Genomic DNA, 23,081 nt, shown 5'->3' on the forward strand with positions numbered 1-23,081 from the left:
AGGAAAGGATGAGGTTTTCGAGGCCTATTTGGCTCTGTAGCCCATAAAGAAATATTTTCCTGGTTGAGGGAGGAGGTTTGGTTGCTCTTGGGTTTGAAGGCAGGACCAGGGCTCTTTATCAGGAGACAAACAGTTCCTTCTTGGAGTTCCTTCCAGGGTTCCTCTGGGGTCTTGTAAAGAGACTCTCACGGAGCAGCCTTTCCTCCCCTCTTCTGTGTGTGTCTGAGCAGCTCATGTCTCTCCTACAGGAGGTGTTCATTCCAAACAGACCCCAACATGCTTTATTCTGGTTTTGTTGGAAAGTTGGAAGAGGCCTTTAGAGGACAGTCTCTCCATCCCTTCGCCTCTAGGGACATGGGAAATATTTTAATACTTTATAAATCTCTACTTTGGTTTGAATAATAAAGACCTTGTTTAACTGCTGTTTCTAATTCTTAATAAACTTCGTCTGGTGGGGGTCCTTTCAGGGGGACTTGGACGTTCCCAGCATCCACAGTGACGATGTATTAGGAGTCTAGTGAAAGGAGCCTGTGGGTCTGAATTGCTTGTGTATTGATGAAAGCACACGTGTTGGGATGATTTCCTCATCCCCCAGATCCCTCGGCCAGGGCAGCGTCATCCTCGGCCTCCTCCCCTTCCGGCTTACACTTCCAGCCATACTAAATGACCTTCAATTCTCTAATCCTAGTAGAGAGGAAAGAATCCTAAATGACAACAGTAAAACCCTAGGGCAGTTTTAATTTTTAATTTGGTTTTATTTGTGGTCAGGAAACCATTGCAAGCTTGAACTTCTGACAAGGTTAGGTGGGCGCTGCAGGTTCATGCTGTAGTCAGCTTACCCTGGGCAGCCCCTGGCTTGAAAATCAGTTACTTATAACATAGTAAAGACTTCTGGGAGTGTTATTTGCGATCACTGATACTCTTTCTTTGTACTTCTAATACTTGTATAAAAGTAATAACAGCTATGATATTTTGCATATATTATATCTCTGAAATGACCTTTTTTCCCCAATAATTAATCAATAAGGTAAATCTATTTGTTCCATTTCCCATCTTAAGATCTTCCAATGCCTCCTCTTTGCCTGTGGGATAAGCTCTAAGCTCATTAACACGGGCATCCAAACTTTATCTCCGGCCACTCCCACACCTTCATGGTCTCCAGCCATACAGAATTATGTACACTTCGCTTCAAGCCATGTCCAGTCTTCCTTTATACATATGTGCTGATCCCACTACCTGGAAAACTCTTATCCAGGATCTTTGCCTGACAAACTCCTCTTGGTCCTTCAGGAGTCAGCTTTACGAGGTGTCACCTCCCCCAGGAATCCTTCCCTGGTCTCCCCAGGCTGAGTCCAACGTCCCTCCTCCATGCTCCCATAGAACCCAGAACTCAGTCTGAATTGTGATTGGCTGTGGGCTCCTTGAAGGCAGGACCACAGGTTAGGCATCGTTATGGGCCTGGTTCCCAATGTGGCGAACAGGTGGATGCCCCCCAAGTGAATGAGTGGTGCTTGTTAATTTGTCACTTTGAGTGTTGCTTATATACAACAAGCATTTCACATTCCCATTTGTTTTCTCAAAGTGCAAGAATTGGACACCGTGTGAAATAGCACTAAGTAATCAGAAAAACCTAATCTTGCCTGCTTAAAAAATCAGAAGTGTTCTGTGTTTGCTTCTAGATCTTGGAAGCCCAGAAGGCATTGCTCTTGACCATCTTGGCCGCAACATCTTCTGGACGGATTCTTACCTAGATCGAATAGAAGTTGCAAAGCTGGATGGCACCCAGCGCCGAGTGCTATTTGAGACTGAGTTGGTGAACCCCAGAGGCATCGTAACGGATTCCGTGAGAGGGTATCTTGTAAATCCGTGTGTGCATCTTTTCTATTTGCATCTACCCTTTTGGATATTCTCAAATGTTAGGTTCTAACTCCAGCATTGCCCTCCTGAAATGAATGAGTCCAGGATAAATGAGTCTACAGTTGGTGGCATATAGATATCCACAGTGAAATTCCAGAACATTTATTACAGTGCCCTGTGATCATGGACTTGATACCATGGTCCACTTTCAGATCTTTTACCAAGAGACTTTGTAAGTTGACAGCTCAAAAATTGGGGATTTCCATTTGTGTTGAATGGAAATCAACACCCAAATTGTATCAACCCCAGAAGGGTATCAAGGTAGGATAAATGTACCCCTGGGCTCCTTCCTGGGGGCCAACCCAGTGAACACCTTGGAGACCCCTTCCTATGGATTTCATCAGCACATCAATGCTTTCTCTCTCCTTCCTTTACTGCAAGCTCTAAATCTTGCACACCAGGCCCTTGGCTCCTTGGCACTTTGATTCCTTCCCTTTGAGACCACATCCTTGTTCTGTGGCCACTGGGCCACCTCCACAAGGGCAGGCACCTTGACCACTGCCTCTGCCAGCATCCACTTCTGTGGCTCAGCCCCTGGATCTGCTATGCCTCCCTGTGTGGTGACAGTGTATGGGAATTCCTGTGTGTTTATGTCAGTTATGGTGTTCCATTTTTTTCTTTTTTTAACAGCTTTATGGAGATATCATATGTCAGTTATGTTTAAGGGAAGTGAATTCATTAGTAACAGAATAACCAAACTCAAATGAAGAACCAAATCCAAGTGTCTTTGCAAAGGAAAAGGTGTCTTATCACCTCCAGATCCTTTTTAACCATTCCGTGTTTCAATGTCTGCTAATGTCTTCATCATAGGTTCTTTTAAGTGTCTTTTTAATAAACTTTGCCTCATGCATCTTCATAGTTTCTCTCCCTCTTTCCCCTCCTTTTCCTCCTCCAGGAACCTTTATTGGACAGATTGGAACAGAGATAACCCCAAAATCGAAACTTCCTACATGGACGGCACAAACCGGCGGATTCTTGTGCAGGATGACCTGGGCTTGCCCAATGGACTGACGTTTGACGCTTACTCGTCTCAGCTCTGCTGGGTGGATGCAGGTGACGGGAAGCCCAGGCCTGACTCCTGGGATCGGAGCAGTGCTTTGTTTTTCACCAAACGATTATTGTTACCCACTGTGAGCAAGTCCAACCTGTACATCAAGAGTGTCTGTTACCGGGAAGAGGGCCTAAGATAACAGTTTTTCTTCCCTGCACAAAAATAGCTGCATATCTTTGCTCTGAAATGTATTGTTTCTCTAGATTTGATGCTGTCCAGGCAGAGTTCTCCATCTTCTAAGTCAGAGGTCAGCAGACTACAGCCTGTGGGCCACATCCAAGCAGCCCAATCTGTTTTGGTATAACCCAGCAGCTATATACGAGTTTTACATTTTTAAGTGTTACATTTTTAAAGGTAATATTAATGCCTACATAATGTCCTCAATGTTGCCTTTTGGCCCACAAAACCTAAAATAATTGCTATCTGGCCCTTTAAGAAAAAGTTTGCCAACCCCTAGAGCCTGTCCTCATCCTGATACCCTGTTAAGCAATTCACAGCTTACATTCCTGTAGCTCCCACTTGTCCCCAAGGGCTTACCAGGACTTGAAGCCAAGGAAGATAATGCAGTCCTGATGTGTGCCCCTGCCCTGGTAGATTTCGGGTGTCCCTTGGTCCAGGGATGTGGGCAGGATACTCAGTCGTGGAGGAACGTCCATCATCTGTCAAGTCTCTGTTGAGTACCTGCTCTGTTCCAGACACTGTCAGGTCCCACGGGGGATGCAGGGACTGCATCTTGCACTTGGGGAGGACAAGGAGTAAAGCATGCACAGTTATATGAACATACAAGCCTTAAGCTAGCCATAATGTGGGCATTGATACAAGGCTGTGCACAGCTGCTAAACCAGTGGTGTAGTTTTAGCAATTCTTAAGGGCTCTGAATTCTGGGAGGGAGGGTCTAGAGAGGCTTCAGGGAGGAGGGACTTGAGCAAGAGCTGGAAGATGACACATTTCCTACTAAGTCCCCAGCTGCCCTGGGAATGGGTGAGATGAGGTGAGGTTCCTCCGCTTTAGCTCATGTCTCCCCATCACAACCAGGTGTGGGTGCCCAAACCAAGGTGAGTGTTGACCAACGAGAAGGGCAAGAGAGGATGAAGAGACACCTTTCCAGTTTTGAAGAGCAAGTCTCGTGTGTTCTCTAGGATCTGTCATTGTAACAGCTGAATTTCTCTCATTCTTGCCCCTGTTACTCTGGTTTTTTGACACAAAGGGACCATTTCTTGTATGGACAATGAACGACTTGTTTTCACTCCACATAGGCACCAATCGGGCGGAATGCCTGAATCCCACTCAGCCCAGCAGACGCAAGGTTCTTGAAGGGCTCCAGTATCCTTTTGCTGTTACGAGCTATGGGAAGAATCTGTATTACACAGACTGGAAGACGTACGTTAGCTGCTGCAGCGAAGGGGCGGGGGGGCCTGCCCTGCTGCCCTGTCTCTGGGAGGCCAAGCCCTTCCCATCCGGCCTCTTGGCTTGACCTTCTAGCCTCCAGAGATGCCCGCTCTGCCTCACCCTTCTGGTTGGCAGGAGATGGGAGAGGATGGTGAAGAAGAGGGAGGGCAGGGCTCCTAGGGGAGCAGGAGGTACCATTTATCATCTGGATGCTCCCAAATGGGCAGCTTCAAGTCTGTAAACTTGGACTTCCTGAGCATGTCTGTTCTTTGCCCAGGAGCTGGCCCAGGGCCATTTGGCTGGTGAGCTCCATGCCATCTCCGTGCCCCTACTTCATTATAGTTCTTAAACTGCAATATTCCCACCGCCCCCTCTTGCCCACCCCTTCTTGCAAAAAGGAGGGGTTAAACCCAGCAAGCAGCAGTGACCAGGGGCATCTGTATAGAAAGCAGATTTCTCAGCTTGGAATTTAGAGCCAGAGGGGAGAGCTAGCTGGTCTTTGTCCTTTTTTAAGAAACCAGAGAAATGCAGGCTTGATCCACCCCAGGAGGAGGGAGGGATGTCTAGGAAGCAAAGTCAGTCTATCTATCTAGTATCCCCAAAACTACAAAAGAGGCTGCCTTGTAGAGAATAGTTCAAGCATCAAATGTGTTTTTACTTTCTGCCCTTTGCGCTGTGTAGGAATTCTGTGGTTGCCGTAGATCTTGCTATTTCCAAAGAGACGGATACCTTCCACCCCCAAAAGCAGACCCGACTGTATGGCGTCACCACTGCCCTGTCTCAGTGTCCCCAAGGTAACTCACCTGGGCTCTTACTGTTTAGGGGCTGAGGGCACCCTGGGGCTCAGAGCCCACACTCTGGCTGCTACCTATACAGCCTGTAGTAGCCTTGATCACGTGGCAGGTGAGACACAGTCTCTTCCCTCAGGGTCTTCACTATATAGTGGGTGAGCCAGATAAATCAATAGAAGACATTAGGGAATGAAGTGAAAAGTGGACAGACGAGGTGAGGAAAAGTATTGAATCTTGGGCTGATTCCAGAAGAATGTGGTCTTCAGGTTCCAAATAGAAACATCAGTGTCAGGATCTCTGCTGCTTTAAAAGTCCATCCATTTGGCCTAATAGCCACAACAATAATTATTAATAATAATAATTGCAAACGTGGATGTGGCACTTAGTGTGAGCTGGGTACTTTACATATGTTAACTCACTAAGTGCTTTGTATTCATTAGTTCATTTAATCCTCATAGCAACCCTGTGAGGTAGGTGCTGTTATTATGCCCATTTTATAAATAAGGAAACTGAAGCCACTTGCCCAAAATCTCACAGCTCACAGGGGCAGAGCCAGGGATGAGCTAGGCAGCCTGGCTCTGGAGGCTGTGCCATGCTGCCTCTCCAAGACCTCTCCCCTCACCAGCTCCCCTTCTTGGCTTCCCTCCTCCCCCCAGTAAAGTGGGAAGCCAAGTGGGCAAGCTAAATAGAGAGTACTTTGTGCTTTAAAATTCCAACTCCATGTTATAATCAGAGCTGGACAGCCCTCCCTGAGATCTGTTTAATAGCGTTCGTGGTAAATCTGCATAGCCCCCAAATCGGGAATCAGTGTTTTTGTCTATTTGGCAAATCCTTAGTGATGAGGAAACAGCCAGTAGATAAGTTTAGCTGAGTGCCTAGTCCAGCCTTCTCTGTTCCCCTGGAGCCCTCACAAGCTTGGCTTCATGGAAACCACAAAGGGGGCTAATACGGAAGCCACTCTCTTAGATGGCTGTTGAGCTGATTTCTGCCTTTTCCAGGTCACAACTACTGTGCAGTGAACAATGGCGGCTGCACCCACCTCTGCTTGGCCATCCCAGGAAGCAGGACCTGCCGTTGCCCTGACAACACCCTGGGAGTCGACTGTATCGAGCGGAAATGAAGACAGAAGTGCCTTGTTCCCTCTCCGAGTATTTCACAGCAACACCTACTTGAAAGGGTCCAGACTGAAAACTGTCTGACCTGGTGGCTGAGTGGCTCCCAGGCCCAGGTCAACCCAGCCTGAGCCCCGACAATGTTCCCCTCACTGTTCTCTAGAACATATGCCCTGGGCTTCTGGAATGGGAAAGTCTCTACCCCTACACAAAGACAGAAAACTCCCCTGACCCCAACCCTCAGATAAGCTTATACGGCCCTCACTGAGGATTATATGCCCCATCCCAGAGCTCTGGAACCTTTCCCCAACCTCAGCACCCCAGTGGTGAGCAGAACCTCCCCAGGCCTGAGTTGCCCCCTTCTGTGGCCTTATGAGCTCAGCCTCACTCTAAGATACCCACCATCCTGTCAGCTCCTCAACACACCAGCCCAGGCCACCTAGGCAAGGCTGTGAGTGAAGGAGGGAGTTAGCCCTCCCACACTTTTTCTCTTGGTGCTCTGATTTCCCTAGCTTTTTACCCCTAAGTTCTGTACCACCTGCATCCTGCTCAAGGCCCTCATTATAGTGAGCGTGACTTGCCTTTTGATCAAGACCCACCCAGTCCTGGGGACATAAGGATATGTGGTGGGTGATAATGAGTAGCCCCTCCCTGATAAGTTATTGGCATTTCAGCAGTAGCCTTTGGTAGTCAAAGGCTTAAATCAGGGAGTATCCATTGGTAGGAATTTCAAGGTGTAGAGTCAGATGTTTGAGGGTAGGGATTCTTTCGATGTGCCTTAAATTACACCAAAGATTACCAAGTTATTCCTCTTTCCCAAAGCACCTGGATCCCAGCATCTGGTCTCTTGGGCAGCACAGCCCCACTGTTGGCACCCCTGTCCAGCCTCCTCATGGAGACTCATCTGAGACACAGGCTGGGAGTGGTACCACTGATGACCCCCCTACAGTCCCTCACCTCTGGCCACCACTCATGAGAGCCAATCTACAATCAACCATGAGCTTGCCTCTCCTTTGTTTCTCCCTCTATCTGTGGCCCTTACTGGCTGTATTCTCATCCAAAGACACAATCCAGGAGGGCTAAATTGAATATTTATGCTAGTGATCCAGACCCTTTTCTGCTCACTGGTGTAATTAAAGGGACCATTAGACACATTTCATGTTTATGTTTCTACAATTTGTTTAGAAAACATCTCCTGACCATATGAGTAGCTAGTATTATCTTTTTATCAACTGCTTCCCAGAGTCCTAAAACATAGAAATTTTTGGATTGAAAGCTGAGCATAAGGAGTTTGAGTCAGTAAAGATCAGAGTAAGAGGGTAGAGAAGGCTCAATGAAAAGTATCACGAAGAGATTGATCAAGAGCAGGAATGAAAACCCAAGAAGAAAGGATAGAGGAGAGGATTTAACAGCAGCAATAAGAAAAACTTTTAAATAACTCCAAAGAGAAAATGGTAGATTTTGCCAAAGAACACTTGAGCACATGGAAGAATCTTTCTGCCTTTCTCCTTAGGGAAGAGATTCCTCCCCATTGAACCTCAGTACCCTCAGCCCCTCCAGCCCCCACTTCTGCAGCACATTGGAGCCTGAGTCGGGAGAGAGCTTTTCCTTGAATAGTTGGAGTTTGTTTTGAGAGGCAAATATATCCCCAAGAATCACAAGGTTTGCGGAACACCTGGGTCTTTTATATAGCCCAACCCCATAAATCAATTTCACTTTGTTTTTATATTTATCATTCTATATCAAGCCCTCTATATCAAATATTTGTCATGTTTTGTATAATTTTTATAACTACTTTATTCATTTTAATAGATTCATTCTAAAATTTTTTAAACGGTAAATTCTTAAACTGTGGAAACCACTAAAGGTGCTTATTAACTGTTCCCCCAGATTTATACAAGTAAATATATACTTGGAAGATTCCTTGAGTTTACAGCTGTATAAATATTAGTACCGAAAATAAAAAATTTTTTTTTGTTAAAAAAATCTTCCTCTATTTTGTTTGAATGAAAAGATTTATTGTCGGGAGGCTGATTCACAATGGAAAGATAGCCATTTAATAATCAGCAAAACCTGTGGAACCCCCAGTGTTACAAGGAGGGGTGGTTTGTTTCCCAAGCGAGTCCATAAAGACTTAGAGGCTTGCAATTGACTTAAAAATTAATGCTATCATAGACCCCAAACCACCCTTTTGGACATTGTTTTTCATTTTTTTAGAAAAATGTATTTTAGCTGCAGGCAATAGAAAGAGTTTCCTCATTCGGTTCTGAAGATGAGCTGTTTTTCTTCCCCTCCTCAGCTCTAGAAACTAAGACATTTTCCTGACACTGGCCATGGAGTAAGATCCCTGGTCTGTTCTAAGCTGCCACCAGCAGGCAGTGCCACCCATGCTGGCTCTTGGGTGGGATGAGACAGGGCCTCTGACTTGGACAGAGTGAAGGGGGCTCTGAAGTTGCAGGAATGAGGTACCCAGAGCTGCAGTTGTTGTAGAGAAGGGAATTGGTGATAAGGGCCTACTTTGAAATGGCACCATCAATGGACTCAGTTACAGCCTGCCAGTGTGAATTTCTTGAAGGGGACAAATTATTAGGGCTAAAACTTCCAGTGTTTTAGTCTAGTTATAAGACTTAGTTACCTAAAGCTGATATCAGGGAAGATGGTGGAGTAGGAAGCTCCAGGAATCTATCCCTCCATCAAAACAATGACTGAACTGGCAGGAGCTGTCTGAATAAACCATTTTGGAACTCCAGATCTAGTAGACACTTGGAGCACCCAGGAGAGAGCTTGCTGAAGAGGCTGGTAAGTTTTGGTCAATTTCAGCTTTCCCTTAGTAGTGGCTACCAGCCCCCAGCCCCATGCAGTCAGCTGTGGGGACAGCAGCCCATGTTCCTTGTGTGGCTTGCTGGAGCTAGGCCGGGCAGTAAGAACCGTGTTCTCCAAAAATCAGTGTTGTGGGTTCTGATTGCTGATGGCTGCTTTTAATTGTTGAGGGCAATGGAAAAAAATCTTCATGACAACGAATTTGGCAATGATTTCTTGTCTATGACACTAAACACACAGCAACAAAGGAAAAAAATAGACAAATTTGTCTTCATCAAAATTAAAAACTTTTGTGCATCAAGGGACACTATCAAGAGAGTAAAAAGATAACCAACCCATGGAAAGGGAGGAAATATTTGCAAATCCTATATCTGATAAGGGTTAATATGCAGAATATATAAAGAACGACAACTCAACAATAACAAAAACAACCCAATTCAAAAGTGGGCAAAAGATTTGAAAAAAGGATTTTGCTTTCTTCAAAGACAATATACAAATGGCCAATAAGCACATGAAAAGATGCTCAAGATCATTAATCATTAGGGAAAGGCAAATGGAGACCATAGTTTGATATCACTTCACACCCATTAGGATGGCTAGCAAAACAAAAAACAAAAAACAAACCCCAGAAAATCACAAGTGTTGAGGAGGACGTGGAGAATTGGAACACTTGTGCATTGCTGGTGGGAACATAAAATGGTGCAGCCACCGTGAAAGTCAGTTGCATGGTCCTTCAAAAAGTTAAATTTAGAATTGAGATAGGTAGCTAGGTAGACATAAGCGAGGAATCATAGGTGGAGACCTTGCTGCATCAATGGAGCGTCTTACCGGCATCCAGACATGAGTGGGGGATCATGGCTGGAGACCTTGCTGCATCAGTGAAGCATCTTGCTGGCATCCTACAAGATGCAAATAAAGGAGAACTGAGACCCGCCTGATGCCACCACGGCAGCCTGAAGCCATCGACCACGACAATAAAAATGAGTGCACAAACAGCACACACAAAGCCTTCTGCTCTACACCTCTAGAGGACATTGACCTGTCTTTAATTTACATACAAATTCTTATGTGCATTAGCCCCCTTACTCGGGGATGACTGCCATGACATTTCTGGAGATTCCCCTAGAATGTCAAGAACTCCCCCTCCCGATATGTGGGTGGAGGGAAGACCATTATTGGTGGATAACTAGATAATGCTAATTCCCTTCTAAACAGCCCAAATAAAAATAAAACTAACCCAAGACATGGGGCAGATGTGTTCTCTGGCACTGCCTGCTCCTCACTTGGAGTGTATCTGACCTCTCCTCTAATAGATCTTTGCTTGCTTGCTGTTGCCGTTGTATCGGTGTCTGAATTCCTCTCTTACACTGACCAAGAACCTGGGCGATTGGACTCCTCAGTCCAGTTACAGAATTACCATATGATCCAGCATTTCCACTCCTAGGTAGATACCCAAAGGAATCGAAAGCAGGGGCTCAAACAGATACTTGTACACCAATGTTCACTGCAGCATTGTTCACAATAGCCAAAAGGTTAAAAAAACCCAAATTGTCCATTAACAGATGAAAGGATAAGCAAAATGTGGTATACACATACAATGGAATATTATTCAGCCATAAAAAAGAATGACATTCTGACACATGCTACAACATGGATAAACCTTGAAGTCATTAAGCTAAGTGAAATAAGCCAGACACAAATGAACAAATATCATATGATCCACTTACATGAGGTGCCTAGAATAGGTAAATTCATAGAGATTGAAAGTAGATTAGAGATTACCAGGGGCTAGGGGCAGGGGGAATGGGGAGTTATTGCTTAATGGTTTCAAAGGTTTTGTTTAGGGTAATGAAAAAGTTTTGGAATATAAATAGTGGTGTGATGGTTGCACAACATTGTGAATCTACCTAATGCCACTGAATTGTACACTTAAAAATGGTTAAAATGGCAAATTTTATATTTGTTCTACCACAATTTTTAAAAATTAATAATGTAATATACCAAGACCATTGAATGTCCACTTTAAATGGGTGGATTGTATGGCGTGTGAATTACTTCACAATAAAGCTTTTAAAAAAAAAAATCACTAATTAACAAAAAAAAAAACTTGTTACCTAAGATTGGCAACAATGCTGCTCATTGTTGTAGCCAGCTGAATTCTAAAGATTCCAAGATTCTAATCTAGGTACTTCTATAAAGGGACTTTGCAAATGGAATTAAGATTATTATTAATTAGCTCACCTTAAAACAAGAAGACTCTTTATCCTGGGCTTTCCAGATGGGCCCTTAAAAACAAAGGGGAAAGGCAGAGAGAAGGAAAGAAAAAGCAGATGAGATGAGGACGAAGGGTAAGAAGGACTCAACCAGCCATCGCTGTCTTGGAAGACAGAGGAAGGCAGTCATGAGCCCAGAAACAAGGTCACCTCCAGAAGCTGAGAACAACTCCTGGCTGTCAACCAGCAAATGAGGATCTCAGCCCTCCAGCCGCAAGGAGCTGGATTCTACCACAGCCTGAATGGGCCTGGAAGTGGATTCTACCCCAGAGCCTCCAGAAAGGGATGCAGCGCTGCTGACGCCTTGATTTTGGCCCCCGTGACACCTGAGCAGAGGACCCAGCCGAGCCACACTGCACTGGACTTACCTACAGAACTGGGAGGTAACCAATGGGTGTTATCTTAAGCCACTAAATTTGTGGTAATTTGTCACAGCAGCGATAGAAACGTAATACACTAGTTGCAGCTGGATGTTGGTATATGGGATTATGCTGGATACTTTCCATTTATCCATCTCCTCTCCCTATCCTGATCTGAACTCCAAGATCCACATGGACGACATCTGTGTCTTCCTTGCCCCCTGGCTTCCTAGGAGGGGATAGAGGGAGAGAGAAGAGTGAGACCAGCTGTTTACTCCCCACTCCTTCCCTGCCAAGTTGCCGAGAGCTGGGTGTATCCCTTGATGGAAGGACCCAGCCCCTCTCCAGGTGTCCCCCACCCCACACTCTCTGCCAGGGTCCCAGGAGCCACTCCCTCCTCTAGTCTCTCTGTACCTCAGGGAGGTACCAGCCCCCTGGCACTGCGCCCTAGGACTGCTCTGTTCCTCTGAAGTTCCCCACACCCCAGTCATAACTTTAAACCTCCCTCAAATTATCCCAATGGCAGTACATCTGTTTTTTGCTGACGCTTAACCGACATAGGAGTTACTAACTCTACTTTTGAGTGTGTTTAAAACTGTCTGTACTTCAGTTTTAAAAAAAAATTAAAAAGTTATCTTATAATCACATCTCACATATACTCGCATCCAATTAGGATACATGTTAGTTACAGTATAATTATCAGGTCTAAATTATACACAAGTACAAAAAACTATACCCAAAAAAGTCCTATTTATTTTGATAGCTGATTTTGATTTGTAAACTCAGAGCCCTGTAATGGCAGACAACTTAATCTGCTCACTCCAGGGGAATTCTAGTTCAATACGGTAATTTCTAAGTCACCTCTGGGTTCAAGCTCAGTTGTATTCAGGAGTGTCATTGCCCTGTCCTTCCTAGGGTTCTCCCCCAGACCCAAATCTAAACTCCCTGGAGCTTGCAACTCTGCCACCTAGGACACCTCCAGCCCAGCTCGACCCGTCTTTGGCTGACCTTCCACTCCAAGTGACCCTCCAAGGGTGGTGCCTGCACTCGTGGCTCTGTTTCCAAGGGACTCTCCTTGCGTGGGTCTCGGAGTCCTTGGTGTCTATCCTCACAGCTCACTCTGTAGCCTCCTCATCCCCGCCTCCAGGCCTCCTTGGACTGCAGTGGCTCCTCCAGCCCTTCTCCATCCCTTCTGCAGCCGGGGTAAGGTTCAGCTGTCCATCCTGCCCGGAGAGAGATGGGGCAGTCAGTGGGCTGCCTCCTCTCTTGCTGCCCTTTCTCAGGGGCTGCCCCTGCAGGGGTCCATGCGGGGATGTGGGAGCCTCCACCCTGCTTGCAGGCTCTGCTCCACCTTCAAGAGCAGGCTGACTCCGCACAGCCTCTGCCTTCTTCCTTTCTCCCCTCTGCCCTCCTCCTCTGCTCTGAGCTCTCCCAGACCAGTGAGGCGTGGGCGCCCACTCTGCCTGCAAGCATGGCCTTTCGAGTCTTTTCTGTCTCACACCCTTGTTCACTGCCATTCCAACAACAGTCCTCCTGGGAGCAAGTAGAGGCCCAGGGGTGTAGTCTCAAAGGCAGAGTCGCCGGATCGGGGTGTAGAGAGAAAGGACACCCCATAGGTTGATGCCTCAAATGATCTATTTCACATACACACAAACACACACACACACACACACACACACACACACACACAGTCCAATAAAGAAATAATAAGGGCATAACTGATCTAAAAAGGCTTCTCAGAGAGAATGAGATGTTGGGTCCTTTAAAAGACAGACACACTATGCAAATATATTTGCTTCAATCAGTAGTCTTAAAGCCAAATGAATCTCCTTCTCTACTACTTAAGCCGTTTTTCAATACTTACAGCAACAAAATTTTCTTACCTGAGGAATAAAGGTTTTGGGGTCTGATTACTAATCCCTGGAGGGCTTCCACTGTTTCATTCATCCACTCATGGATTTAGTTTAAAAAACAACCACGATGCATTGAGTCTCCTAGATCAAAAAAACATAAATGTTAACATGCAGAATTTCTGACACGACAAGAGGCATGAAATGAACAGTCTCACACTTTCCCCTTCTAAGGATGAGAGGGGCTGTGTGCAGCCCGGGTAAGTTCAGTGTTATAAACCAAAGGGAATGTGTAGGGAGGCGGCAGAGGCCCCTGAAGAACTGAAGGGCAGGAGGTGACGGTAGAGACTGTAGAGTCTGTTTTCATCTCAGTTGTGAGAGAAGTAGAGGAGGGCTGTTCACGCACATTCTCTCGGGAGCTGAGTTCTCTGGGTGCCGGGCCCAGTGCTGGGAAGGGGCTGCTGCAAGAGCCAATACTGTCCCTGTCTTTGGCATTTCCAGCCCGGGGCAGGGAGGGCGGCTTACGTCTGTGCCAAGTTGTCCTCCAGCTGCTGATCCTGTACATCCGTGTTCCTTGCTGCTCCACGGGGGCCTCCGGTGTCCTTGGTGCTGATGTCCATATGCACGTGGCAGCCCCCTGGCCCTCCGCTGCTGTCTTCCTCCTCAAGGGCTTCTGAAGAGGGCAGAGCACGGGCAGACCTCACCTCCCTGATCCCCTCACTTCATTTCACTGCACATCCCCCATCCTTGCTCCTCTGTCCTCAAACCTTCCTGCCTGCAGCCCCGTCTGTCTGCACCCCGCCCTGCGGTCTACACCACCTGACAGGCTCCTCTGCCCTTCCCCCACAGGGTGCCTCATGCCAGGATCCATTCCTTTCCCTCAAGTCTGGGTTATTCAGTCCAGGGTGGTCAATAAAAGACTTTCAAGGACAAAGACATATCAGGTTACGATAACATTCTATGGGGAATGGGAATACAAGGACAAAGAGAGAAAAGACGTTATTGCTCGTATCTCTTAAATAGCTGTTGGTAGATACGAAATCACTGTTGTTTTTGGGCTCCGCTGGATACATTTGTAAGAGTGATGTAACACTCTTATTTTTTAAATGTCAAGATGGACGATACACTTGAAGTTACATCTCTTTGTAACTAAGCAAACCTAGGACGAAAAATGTTTCAAAAACAATAAAATGTGTAAGAGGAAACACGGTTTTGCAAAATTCCTTTAGCGGGTACTCCGGCAAGCACATTTGAAAACGTGGAAGGAGAGCAGACAGGGCCAGGGGCCCTCCCTGGCAGAACTGTCACTGCTCGGCTGTGGCTCTGAAGTAAAGCCCTGGCCGCCCCCCTTTCCTCTCGAGTCGGGGTGCGGGACACCGCCTAAAGCTGCAGTCCAGAGGATTGGAGTCCCTTACTACGGAGAAGGACCCCTCCCAGGGGACCTTGTTAAAACAACGCAAAATTAAGAAATGAAAGGGCCAAAAAGACTTGAAAAACAGGCTCTAAGATTGGCTTCCTGGTTGCTTGAAGCATCGGTGGGGATAGATGAGCTCAGATGACAGCCTGAAATCTACCCAGCCAGGGTGGTTCAAGGTTTTCCTCTGTGGCTGTTCTTCTCAGAGGCAGCTCCAGAGGAGACCACTAGAGGGCAGGAAAAGCCTCTCAATGCCTGCTTGGTTTGGGGTGAGGGTGAAGGTTGAGGCTCCCAGGCCTGGCAGCCCAGATAACTTCCCCAAAAGAAGCTGAGTTCAGGCTTTCCCATCATCCTGCTCAAGAACTTTCTTAATATTGGTCAGTTGCGTAGCCTGCTACCAAAGGAAGTCCAAATATTACAGTTTCCCAAAAGTGTTCTAGCCTCTTCGTTTTAATGCAGATTTCCCCCAAATAGCCCAGCGCTTTTCCTCCGAAGTCATGTCTTACTCAGTAAACATTTATAGCCATCTACGGCACTCTGGCCACAGCAATGTGTTCAGCGTTGTGAGGAATACACAGAAGTACTCCTAAGCGTACCGCTGTGTACACCCAAGTTTGTTCTCATCTCTTCAGGGACCAGGTTCTGAGTGTAAGTGGAGAATGACACAGAACACCAGGCTAATTCCAGAAAATGCAGGCCCTTTGCAAATAAGACATGGTCCTCACTCAGCAAGTGTGTGTCTAGTTGCTCAGTAGATATTAATGCCAGGTGATGCTAAAGGATTGGTTCCCATATTAAGGACTTTAAGAGATCAGGGAAGAGAGAGGGCTCAGCAGGGATCCCAGAGAGAGAAGCTTTCATCTGCTAAACATAAATAGGAAGTGGGAGTCTTTCCTCACAATAACCTTGTGAAGTAGCATTTATTGTGCCCATTGTGCAAATCAGGAGACTGAGGCCCAAAGTGAAGGAACTTGGTGAATGTTACGCTGTTAGTGTCAGAGCAGAGTCCAACTCCAGACCTGGTCTGCTCTATAGGCCACGCTCAACACTTCCTTCCCACCTCCCTTTCCACAAAATATTTAAAATAGAAATTTATTTTTACTTTATCTTACTTTATTACTTCTTTGTAGTTAACATATTTACATTTAGAAAACTGGAAAATAAAAATAAGGTACAAGAAAATGAAATCACTAGAAATCTCATTATTTAGCAGTCGTCTCATTAAAGCATTGATGTCTTATCCCAGAAATGTTGTAAATACACACACACATACACACACATACAAAATCGTGTTATATATATTTTGTAAAATATATGTAACAAAACACGGGATCCTGCTAAATATACTTTTTGATATTTTTGTTTTCCACTGAAATAAACATGCATATGAACATGACTTTTAATGACTGCATAGTATTATATTCTAGTATATGAATGTCCTATCAATTCTCACCAACTCTTCCTGATGAACATTTAGGATGTTTCTTTTTCTTTTTGGCTGTGGTAAATAACAGTTAATAAACACCCTTGTAGTTATATCAAAATGTCCTTATTCATCTCTCTGGGATAAATTTCAACTCACTATTATCCAAAATTTTAAGATTTTTGGTGGATACCGCCCGTTTGCCCTCTGGAAAATTTGTACCAATTTATATTCCTGCCAGCAGGAGAGTTGGAGAGTGCCCATTCCTTGTATTTTTGCCTTTGAATAGTTCATTTATTTTCATCTTTACCAGTCAGATAGATAAACATGGGGGGGGGTGTTTGTTTATTAAAACTTACAGCCTTTTAGTTTAGTTACACTTTTGAAATGTATACTTGTCATTTTAATAGCTTTTGTCAATTTACTCTTCAGGTCTTTACTTCTTTTATTCTTTAATTGGGACAATCTTACTGATTTATAAGGGCCCTATACATTTTAAAGTTAATTAGCCTTTTGTCATATATATTGCAAATACTATATCCCAGGGATTTTTGATTTTTGTTTTTTGGGTTTCTTTATCATATAGAAGGTTTTAATCTATACGTAGTCAATTCCTGCTTCTTCTGCTGTACCGTGTGCCTCTCCAAAAAGCGTGAACTAGAATGAAAGCCCTGGCCTAGAAGTCAGGAGGCCAAGCGTGTCCAGGCTCCACCCTGTGGCAGATAGTATTTTCCACGATGGCCTCCACCCCATCTCGCATCCCATCATAATTTTACAATGTTGTGTGGATGTGATGTTGACATTCCTCCCATCAAGAAGTAGGGCCTCTGTTCCCTCCCTTTGAATCTAGGGGGGACCTGTGCTACCATGTGATTTCTAAGGCAGGACCGTGCAAGGTGAAACAGCTTCCACCTGGTCCTTCTGGGATTCTCTCTCTAGGAACCCAGCCTCCATGATGTGAGGAAGCTCAGGCTACATGGGGAGGCTGCATGGGGAGCCCCCACTGAGGTCCCAGCCTGCGGCAGACATCAACTACCAGACATGCAGGTTAGAGGACCTCCCAGTGACTCCAGCCCAAGCCACTGTCTGACTGCAACCCCATGAGCACAACTGAGTTGATCCTAGTCAATGCCCAGGACCAGGAGAGACAACAATCAAATGATTGCTGTTGTTTTCAGCCCCATGTTTGGGGATCATTTGTTACACAGCCATGGCTAACTGGCATTTGCAGGAGACAATTGATATTGAAAGCCCAGAAACCACACACCTCCCTGGCCCTTACTCAGTTTTCTTATTTGGGAAATGTGAATAAACAAAGCAAGCAGGATCTCTCTCTGGGCAGCTCGCCACAGCCGCAGAACTTTTAGCCTGATCCTGCCGTGGCTGGCTGACACACAGAGTGGACCTTCTCTATGACTTATAAGCAACATATGGCCTCCTCTCTCTTGAGAAACAACTTTGGTTCCATCCACTTAACAGGAAAAAACAGAAGAAGAGGAAAAGCAGTCACCTGGTCTCTACTCAGTCATGGAACACATCTTAGCAAGTGATCAGATTTGAAACTGCCTTGTACCCTGCTTCACTTGGTCCTATTGGGAAATAACCTAATTTGAGCAGGACACATCTATGTGGTATTGAGATACAATAGAATCCTTTACGAGAGAAAAAAAGAAACTATTTGTGAAGTTTGAGATAAATAGCAACATTTGGTGTATTTAGAGTTTCAGTGGGGTTACGGCTTGAGTAATATATGAGTGAGCATTGCTTCGTAAGTGAGCAGCCCTTCAGCTCCAGCCAACTGGAGAGGAGCTATTTGGGGTTCTTGTCTCAAGATGTGCTCCTTCTGCAGTACCCCCCAGCCCGCGTGTGCTATAGGAGGGAGAGGGACCCGTGTGTGAGTCCTGGTCTGCCACGTGTGCCCTTCACCTCTCGGAATCTCCCTTTTCTTCTTTGCAGAATTAGAGTGTTAATATCCGTCTCACAGTCATTGTAGGGCTACAGAAGATAACAAATGAAAGTGCCTGGCATATAGCAAGAATGCAGTAAAATGTTGTTATTTCTTACATTTGTAAAGCACTTAAAAATTCACAAGATGCTTTCACCTTCGTTAAGCCTGTGGGGAAAGCAGGGTAAATACTGCTGTCTGGTTCCTGGGTAATTACACTGAGGCCCAGGGAGGTGCAGTTGCTTGTTTAAGGTCTCACAGTTAGTAAATTTCAGGTCTGGGACTCAAACTACCTTTCTCCAGGGCTAAAGGCCATACTGTTTCTGTCAACCACACCTCTCTCCTGAAACCACACCATGTCCTCTGCGGTAGTTGAGCACCTACTTTGTGTCAGATGTTGGGCTAGAAGCAGGATGCAGAGGTAAACAGGGATCGGGAAGGTCTGAGTTGGGTCTCGAAGGGAAAGAGGAGTGGGCCAAGCAGATGAAAGAAGAGAGGGCATTCTAGACAAGGGGAAGAGGATGTGCAAAGGTCTGGAGATGCTGTCTAAGGAATCTCAAGTCAGGCTGTTAACAATGGTCCACTCTTTAAGGGAGAACTTGGGAACAAGAAAGAGAGGGGCTTCTAGAACACCATCCCTGAGGCCTCGAGTGAACATTACTTGTGAATGATATCCCTGCCGATGCTGCAGGAGGGTGACAAGGCAGGACTGGCCTCTCATTCCCTCCCAGAGTGGCTGGTACCCAGTCACGACTCTCATGGTGTCCTCTCTAGCCCTCTGAGGGCACAGCTCTGAGACACTCTCAGCATGGAGCCAGTAGCTTCTCCTGGCTTTCTGGGGTTCCCACCTTCCTTTCTTGGTGCCCAAGCCCAGGTGTATAATCTGGCTCCTGCCTCAGAGATCCCCACAAACACAAAACCATAAAACAGAAGTAACAGGCAGGTTCTGAAATGTATTATCATCTCCATTAACATCGACGACCCCAGAGCCTTTCTAAAGACTAGAAATAGACCCAGAGTTCTAAGTCCTTTTTCCATAGACATCGGCTGAAATCTACATGCTACAAAAGCAAAGATTCATAGAAGGTAAAATAAAATACTTTAGATTCCTAAGTCATAAAAAATCTTGGAATATGAAATCACATCATTAGCCAATTGGAATAGAAGGATTTATACATCGTTAGATAATCTCCTAAAGTAAATCTTCCCTCTGATTTTCAAAAACATGCCACATCTATAACAAGCTGTGGATGTTGGTAAAAATAGATATTTCCATCTAGGATAAAGCATTTCAATTTTTAAATAAAAGTTATTTCATGATGTTATAGAACATTTGGAAAATAGACACAAGAAAAAAAAGTCACCACTAACCCCAGTCCTCTAAAATAATGACCATCCTCTGGTCTTCAGTGGTAATCACAGTCTGTCTTTTATAAAGTTGTTTTTTAAGTAAACACCCTCGTGAGGAATAACATACACACTGAAAGTGCACAGGTCAGAAGGGTGAATTTTCCCAAAATGAACAACATCACTGTAGAGTCACTTTCAACAGTGGACAAGAATTTTGGGGAGAAACAGTTTGTTAGCAATAAAGTTACATCTGAATCTTCAGGGCTTTTCCCAGTGTGGTTACTAACAAGAGCAGTGGAGCCCATGGGGACGCCACACTGGCCCTCTGGCCCTCTGGCCCTCCGCGAAGCTGTCACTGAGGGGCTCAAAGGACTACTGCAGATGAGCCTTTGGGGACACGGCACCAGACACACTTGGTGGCATCCGATAACCACGACTTGGCTTTTCCAAATAAGGCAAAGAGCCAAAGGTCAAACAGATGGAAGGGTTATAGGCCTTAGATGTGGCCTGTATCAATGTATCCTCTTTTCTTCATATTTGATGGGCTGTGGAGGGAATAGGGAGGGATTTAATGAAGATTCTAAGTGCGATCAGCTCTTAGAGACCTAGGGCTATGTTCTGTCCATTGCTTTGGTCAAGCAAAATGAAGGAGAACAAATACCTTTTGAGGGCCCACCGCAGGGTAGCTACCACCTGGCCCCTTCTTCTAGCCTCAGTTTCCTCATCCAGCTTTGCCATCAAAATGCTCTTCAAGACTAAAGGGCTGAGTTGCACCCCCTGGGAGAGGTGGCGAGGAGGGTAGCAGGTGCCTGTGGTAGGGGCTGCTTACCAAAAGCTACATCTTCCTGGGATACTTTGTGATTTATCTTTAAAAATCCGCACAAATTTTGCAATATGCTCAGTAGTATATTCATTTTAAATGTAAGGCACCATTTTAACTCCTTTACCATCTGTTATGGGTTGACTTGTCCCCTCAAAAAGATATATTGAAATCCTAACCCCAAGTACATCTGAATGTGACCTTATTTGGAGATAGGGTCCATACACAGGAAATTAAGCTCAGGTAAGGTCATTATGGTGGGCCTTGATCCAATATGATCTGGTGTCTTTATAAAAAAGAGAAATTTGGACAAAGAGACAGACATATACATGGAGAATGCCATGTGAAAAGGAGGCAGAGATTGAGGTGATGTATCTACAAGTCTAAGAATGCCAAGAATTGCCACCAACCCACCAGAAGCTAGGAACAGATTCCTCCTCACAACCCTCAGAAGGCCCCAACCGCACCGACACCCTGATCTTGGACTTCTGGCCTCCAGCATGGGGAGACCATCCATGTCTGTGGTTTAGGCCACTCAGTCAGTGGTCCTTTGTTAGGCAGCCCTAGGAAACTAATCCACATGTGATCTGTTCACTAACACACGTGTGATATGCTCTCCCTCGATTCTTACCAATATGCAGGTTCCTGGGAATAAAAGAACACGTGGGTTTCAGAAAGGAAACCAACATTAGCTGCAAATGTGCAGGGCCCCAAACTAGGAACCTGCACCTCCTTCAGCTCACCCGGAACTCAGAACCTCCCTTGTGAGTTAGGCAGTGTCAGCCTTATTTTAAATCAGAGCCCCTGAGGTGGGATCAGCATCAATGTTCCCCACAAGTGATTCCAATGTGCCGCAAGGTGAGAACCACTGAAAAATTTCCTGGGGAAAAAAAAAACCTGATGGGATTTTGATAGGGATTGATATGCATCTATCCATCAATTTGGGGAGAATTGCCATCTTAATAACATTGAGGCTTCCAATCCACCAACATGGAATGTCTCCACTTATTTAAGAAGAGCCAAATTCTTGAGCAACTATTACACTCTGGCCTTTCTCCTAAATCATGTAGAATCTGCATTTTCCTGATGTGGCATCTGAGCCCAGAGAGGTTAAGAAACCTGTTAAGATGACACAGCGAGCTGGAATTCTGGGCTCGATCTGTCTTGTGTTGTTTCCACTTCACTCTGTTGCCTCCTCTCACTGTTAAGGTGGCTGACAGCCACCACCACCCCACTACCCAGTTCTAGTTGAAAGCATTTCATTGGCGTAATCAGTTGCCTTAAAGAAGAGAGAGAGATTGATAAAAACAAAAGGGAGATCAGGTTATCTATTGTAACATGTAAATATGTCCAAAATGTAGAAATAAGTGAATAAGGAAGTCACAGAACACTGTGTATTCTACAACCTATTTTTGCACAACCGAAGACATGTATTAGGGAAGGTCTGGAAGGAGACACAAGACATTCTTAACGGTCGTTCTCTCTGGGGAGAAGGAGGGTGGTGATGGGGTACTGAGAAGGATTTTAACTTTTCATCTGTCCTCTCCTCTATTGTCATTAGAATGTTTTACTAGAAGCATGCATTCCCTTTACAATTTAAAGGATTTCTAGTTGAGAGTGATGAGTAAACATTTTCCCCATATTGCCGATTACAGAACCTAGAAAATGGGAAGTTCCTTGGTTCCCCTTCACGACTGCAGTGAGCGTGGAGTGATTCCATCCTTCTGAGGGCCACTGGTCAGGCCGCACCTTGCAGGGGTGAGGGTGGGGGAGGAAGATGCACACACCCACACACCTGAGGGAACAAACCTGTACCTATCACACCCCAAATTCCTCTGCTAGGCTGACCGTGAGCATAGCGGAAGCTGTTGCTCTCAGGACTAGGCTGTAGCTTGTCCCTCGGGGGTGCATAGGCCACTTACCCCATCACCAGAGCTGCTTCGCCCGTGGCTGCTGTGGGCATTGCAGCAGTTCCTGTTTGGGGAGGAAGATAGCATGTAAAAGTGACAAAGAGGAAGCTGTGGCTCTGACAGTGAGAGTGGGGAATGGGGAGGGCCACCTGCCCTTCACCCTCTGGTGATGGAAAGCTCCTGGGCACCCCTACAAAAGGCTCAGCAGACACAAGGACTGTGTCTGGTGCTGCCTTGGGGGTCCCGGGAGGCTACAAAGCAGGTGAGACCTTCACTCTGATATTCCTTCAGCCCCACTTCTGCCAAGACACTTCTTATGTTGCACTGAAATGATCTATTTCCTTGTCCACTTCCCAGACTGGCCTGTGAGTTTTTCATGCAGGGTGCATAGCAGATGCCTCTTAAATATCAGATGGATAGACAGATGGATGGATGGAGCTAATGCAATGGAAGCTTACATATTCCCACCCAAAATAAATGTTCTTCCAGCACACACTCTCTCTCACTGCCTACATGTGGCCCCACAGCTCAGCCTGCTGCCCAGTGAGCATGGGCCAGAAGAGGTGTGTCTCACTGCACACACACAGCACACCCTGGGAGCCACTGTCTGTCCTACTGGCCCTCCAGATGTCTGAAGTGAGAGCAGACTTACAAGAA

The 23,081-nt window shown here is 45.7% G+C and overlaps 1 protein-coding gene and 1 long non-coding RNA gene across 3 annotated transcripts in view; one reads left to right on the top strand and one right to left on the bottom strand.

The window, feature by feature from the left end:
• NID1 (nidogen 1) overlaps positions 1 to 8,247 on the top strand; it is an 83,634-nt gene extending 75,387 nt beyond the window's left edge. The window contains exons 16-20 of the mRNA XM_004432391.3: positions 1,680 to 1,851; positions 2,813 to 2,970; positions 4,225 to 4,348; positions 5,039 to 5,151; positions 6,147 to 8,247. Of these exons, the coding sequence (XP_004432448.1) occupies positions 1,680 to 1,851; positions 2,813 to 2,970; positions 4,225 to 4,348; positions 5,039 to 5,151; positions 6,147 to 6,268 (689 nt within the window). The 3' untranslated portion in view covers positions 6,269 to 8,247. The remainder of the gene's footprint in view (positions 1 to 1,679; positions 1,852 to 2,812; positions 2,971 to 4,224; positions 4,349 to 5,038; positions 5,152 to 6,146) is intronic.
• The window catches only part of LOC147916773 (uncharacterized), a 30,477-nt gene extending 7,993 nt beyond the window's left edge, over positions 1 to 22,484 (bottom strand). The window contains exons 1-8 of one of the 2 annotated variants that reach the window (XR_015552440.1): positions 22,437 to 22,484; positions 14,088 to 14,235; positions 13,596 to 13,706; positions 12,721 to 12,935; positions 11,722 to 11,941; positions 11,322 to 11,365; positions 9,909 to 9,979; positions 3,506 to 3,706 (exon numbers count right to left, since the gene is read on the bottom strand). This is a non-coding gene — a long non-coding RNA (uncharacterized LOC147916773). Of the gene's footprint in view, positions 1 to 3,505; positions 3,707 to 9,908; positions 9,980 to 11,321; positions 11,942 to 12,720; positions 12,936 to 13,595; positions 13,707 to 14,087; positions 14,236 to 22,436 lie in introns of both variants that reach the window. The other variant, XR_015552439.1, reaches the window with a different exon arrangement.
• Positions 22,485 to 23,081: the final 597 nt, after the last annotated feature.

This window comes from Ceratotherium simum, chromosome 6, assembly GCF_057802395.1.
Source record: "Ceratotherium simum simum isolate JZ-2026a chromosome 6, ASM5780239v1, whole genome shotgun sequence".
NCBI lineage: Eukaryota > Metazoa > Chordata > Mammalia > Perissodactyla > Rhinocerotidae > Ceratotherium > Ceratotherium simum.